The sequence below is a fragment of the Limulus polyphemus genome, unplaced genomic scaffold (assembly GCF_000517525.1).
Source record: "Limulus polyphemus unplaced genomic scaffold, Limulus_polyphemus-2.1.2 Scaffold2603, whole genome shotgun sequence".
Lineage (NCBI taxonomy): Eukaryota > Metazoa > Arthropoda > Merostomata > Xiphosura > Limulidae > Limulus > Limulus polyphemus.
Genome location: NW_013668213.1, coordinates 9057 through 13615, shown reverse-complemented (window position 1 = coordinate 13615; position 4559 = coordinate 9057). Strand labels below are relative to the sequence as shown.

Here is a 4559-nt window from a genome sequence, read left to right as displayed (position 1 = left end):
CATTTATAGCATAGGTCGTTATAGATTCTCTGTGGAGTTATTATAACAGTGTTATGTAAAAAAAATGTAAACTGTTACTTATAAGTGAATGGCATTTATAGCATAGGTTGTTATAGATTCTCTGTGGAGTTATTATAACAGTGTTATGTAAAAAAAAAAATGTAAACTGTTACTTATAAGTGAATGACATTTATAGCATAGGTTGTTATAGATTCTCTGTGGAGTTATTATAACAGTGTTATGTAAAAAAAATGTAAACTGTTACTTATAAGTGAATGGCATTTATAGCATAGGTTGTTATAGATTATCTGTGGAGTTATTATAACAGTGTTATGTAAGAAAAATGTAAACTGTTACTTATAAGTGAATGGCATTTATAGCATAGGTTGTTATAGATTCTCTGTGGAGTTATTATAACAGTGTTTAGCACTAGAACAACTAGAACCACAGTTACTTTTCCTACCACTTAATCCACAGAACACAAATACCAAGCAAACATAAGGTTACACACATATATAACTTGAAAACATAAACGGACATGGCCCTGAAAAGGAAAGTAGCAATAGAAGTTCAACAAATCAAATCAAACCAGCCAACCAAAACCCAAACCCAAGAAGTCAGAAACATACAATACCAGCACAGAAGGGAGGAAGAGGTCTACTAGAACCTGACCCTCCCAGATCGTAAAACGACCTAAATTCCGACCAGGAGAGAGAGAGAAACAACCGTGAATTCAAAGTTATTTAACTTAAAGATGTATTAATGTTACGTCTCCTCTTTGTAATTAAATTATAAACAACTATATTAATGACAGAAAATCTTATGATTCATATTTAAAACATTCTAATATTGAAATTCGTTTTGAAATTTAGATATAGAAATAAATAATGTTTTACAAGCGTTGTTTCCAATGCTATAAATGTCATTCACTTATAAGTAACAGTTTACATTTTTTTTACATACTAAATTCTTAACTTTGATTTTGTTTAGGTTTGCACGTGAGCTTTGTTCGTGAGATGTGATGGCCAATGAGTCTCGGCGATTAAACTGTGGTTCGTGAGATGTGATGGCCAATGAGTCTCGGAGATTAAATTATGTTTTCCTGGAAGTGGGTTTACTACAATGTAGTTGATTAGAGCGCTTCTTTATCTCACGCTTGACAATGGTTGAAATATGAAATTTTATGTATGTATTTCACAAACAAAGTCAGAAGTAACAGAATTGAAATATCGTACAAGTAGATTGATGGAGAGATAAAGTATGAGATAACGGAGATATAACCTATGTTTAAAACATTGAGTAGTTATGTGGTAACCAAGGTAATAGAAAACTAAGTGAAACAAAAATGATCAGATATCCACCTGTCGGTAAGTGTCTTCAATTGTAGGAATGTAGCTTTCCCGAAAGGTTCCTCGTACAAACATGAGCACCAAAGAACTTTTCCCTACACCCCCAGCTCCGAAAACCACCACACGATAGTCGTTACTCTGTTCTGGCATTTTTAGGAATCTGCTGATTACTTCACGATCACTGATTATTTAAGCTGCTGATGACACCTAGTGGAAAGAGATAAGAAAGAGAAAAAAATATATATATTTACAGTTTGTATATATCTTTTGTATATTCACATGTTTATCTTACGTATATTTTATGACTTGTTTTAGAATTTTCCAAACACAGTTTTACCTATCCTTAAAATATTTATTGAGATTAATTTCTTAAACTAACCAACGTAAAATTTATTTTAAGATAAAAAAAACATATAGCACCCAGTGGCACAGCGGTATTTCTGAGGACTTAAACGCTAGAAACCGGGTTTCGATACCCGTGGTGGGCAGAGCACAGATAGCCCTTTGTGTAGCTTTGTGCTTAACTAAAAAAAAACAATTTTAGAAAGTTATGGTAAGAGATAAATTTGATAAAGTTGAATACTTCACGTAAGGCCCCGGCATGGCCAGGTGGTTAGGTCGCGGGTTCGAATCCCCGTCACACCAAACATACTCACCCTTTCAGCCGTGGGGGCGTTATAACGTGACGGTCAATCCCATTATTCGTTGGTAAAAGAGTAGCCCAAGAATTTGCGGTGGGTTGTGACGATTAGCTGCCTTTCCTCTAGTTTTACAATGCTAAATTAGCGACGGCTAGCGCAGATAGCCCTCGAGTAGCTTTGCGCGAAATTCAAAACAAACAAACAAACCTATTGTCGTAGTTCGCGCTTCCATTTGAGGGCTCACTTCACAGTTTGCGCACCACGGGTCCAGACTATAACTTCCAAATTAGAAATTACTAGCGCAGATAGCCCTCGAGTAGATTTGCGCGAAATTCAAAACAATAATAAAGGAATAAAAGAGAAACAACGAAAAATTACTAAATACTAGTGTAAATATTAGTGTATTCCGTCACATTATAATGCCCCCACGGCTGAAAGGGCGAATATTGGTTAGTTATGTGATGTGATTAGAAGATGACATTGTTTAAAGATGACGTTGGCTATTTTGTCCTACGAACTATTGTCTATGTTAAATGTCAGAATCCATCTTTTTCTCATACTTGAACTGTTCAAACCTTTTATTTTTAGATACAACATGTAAATGACTATCAGTGAGTGTTTCCTACACTAATCTTATGTTTACTCTGCGTATCAGGCAATGAAGTTGAAACTTTCTCAATAGAGACGATCATATGGTTACACATTAAAAATAAGAAGATTTAGACATTTTTATGGTACTAATAATATCTTGCCACATTGTTCACTGAATAATTTCTAATGCTCATCTAAAACAATGTTAGCAAGACATCCTTCAGTCATTCCAAAGGAATACAAGCGAGCCATATGTCATGGGAAATATGGGCCTAAAGAGAGAGAGAAGGCACATATCAGGACAACATAATGATGAACTAATAATTTGTCTTCAAAGAAAGAGAAAAAACTCCTACTGAAGATAGTGTCATTTGTATCAAATACCACCAAAAGTGTTATTATTTTGAATGTTACACGCCTGATGAAAATGAAACTGATAGAAGTGATAGAAGCTTTGCTTCTCTAAAAACATTCCATTCCTGATGCATCCTTGAGCAAACAGAGCTGTACAAATCCTAAACATTTAAGACATAACATCAGTTAAATAAGCAGCAGTCGTGTCAAATTTGTTATTTATCTAAAATGTACTCGGCTGACGGATGTACCATCTGAACCATGAACTCAAGTAGTTGTTATGAATGTCATCTCTGCTGGGGTTCAGCATTTTGTACCCAACTCGTGGCAGGCGATAAATGCAAACATGAAAAACCATACCTTAGTAAGAGAATACACGAGTGGTATCAAAGGGGATTAGGTGGAACAGACTGTGTTGAGTCTCACATACTATCTGATCAAGTCTCAGTGTGATGACTTATCTTCTAGGATTCCTCCTTTGAAGAATACCCTTATAAAATCTGTGAAAAACTGTTTGGATTTATCACTTGAGAATGTTATGTACTAGTCTGGGTTTCAAAAATAGTTTTTCTGTAAAAAGGGCAATGTACTCAGTGTTGGTGAGCAATTTTGTTCGTCTGCATCTTGGATTTAGCTGGAATGTACCAGTCTAAAAACTGGCACTTAACGATAGTCGGTCCCTTGCACAGGACCTTTTCACAGATGGGAATAACAGAGTTATAAACTTAGTTTTACATGGTAAGTACGTGTATGCACAGAAAAGTCTCAAGTATGGCTCTAGAGGTGAAAAACTGTATACATAAGCGTCATCCCTTTATCAAACCAAATGATTTGTGTATATAGTTATGAGCACACTATGTCTGTCCTTAGTCCATATCTGGATAATGGGCGACATACTGATGTAGCAGGTACTCATCACATATTCTGAAAAGATATTTAAAATATTCGCACCTCAGTACAACCACAAGATATAGTCGTTGTGGGTAGAATATTTCCTTCATAAACAGCTTGAAAACTAAAATGTCATTATTTCTTCAAAAGGCGTGTTATCAACATTTTAAAGAGGAATCCAAATTTTAAAAGCTCACCACAAAAGTACGTGGACTTGTAGAAATAACAAATGGTCCGTTAAAGCAGCGGATGCTATAGGACATGGTAGTTACCAACACAAGGTTTCCTTTAGGGAATTATATGAAAATTATCAGTGTTATTTGTAATTCCTGTGGGGCAGTTCTCGTATAAAATATGGAAACTGGTTCGGCTATCGCACAACACATGCTCGAATTGATGAAACAACTAAAACATTTCAACTAATTGTCCAAACCGAAAAAGATCGATGTGGATGACTAATTGAAACAGGCGATGTAGATATGAACTTTCCACAGTTGCCTGCAGTCACTGACACAGCTTGTAAACCAGCTGAAGCAGGTAGTAGCATACATAAGAAGTATATATATATTAATGGTTTACATCTTAAACATAAGTTGTGTCGCTGAATTTTGATGGTCTAATTTTGGCTTCGAATATGTAATTGCCAAACTCTCACGAATTTTCAGTTATTGCACATCTTCAACGTGATTAACTATCACGAAGTTGTCAGTTGTGATAGTGATGACATGTCGTT

The 4559-nt window shown here is 35.3% G+C and overlaps 1 protein-coding gene across 1 annotated transcript in view; it reads right to left on the bottom strand.

The window, feature by feature from the left end:
• Positions 1–1552, bottom strand: part of LOC106467409 (GTP-binding protein Di-Ras2-like) — a 7148-nt gene extending 5596 nt beyond the window's left edge. Inside the window, exon 1 of the mRNA XM_013927758.2 lies at positions 1362–1552. Within this exon, the coding sequence (XP_013783212.1) occupies positions 1362–1499 (138 nt within the window). The 5' untranslated portion in view covers positions 1500–1552. The remainder of the gene's footprint in view (positions 1–1361) is intronic.
• Positions 1553–4559: the final 3007 nt, after the last annotated feature.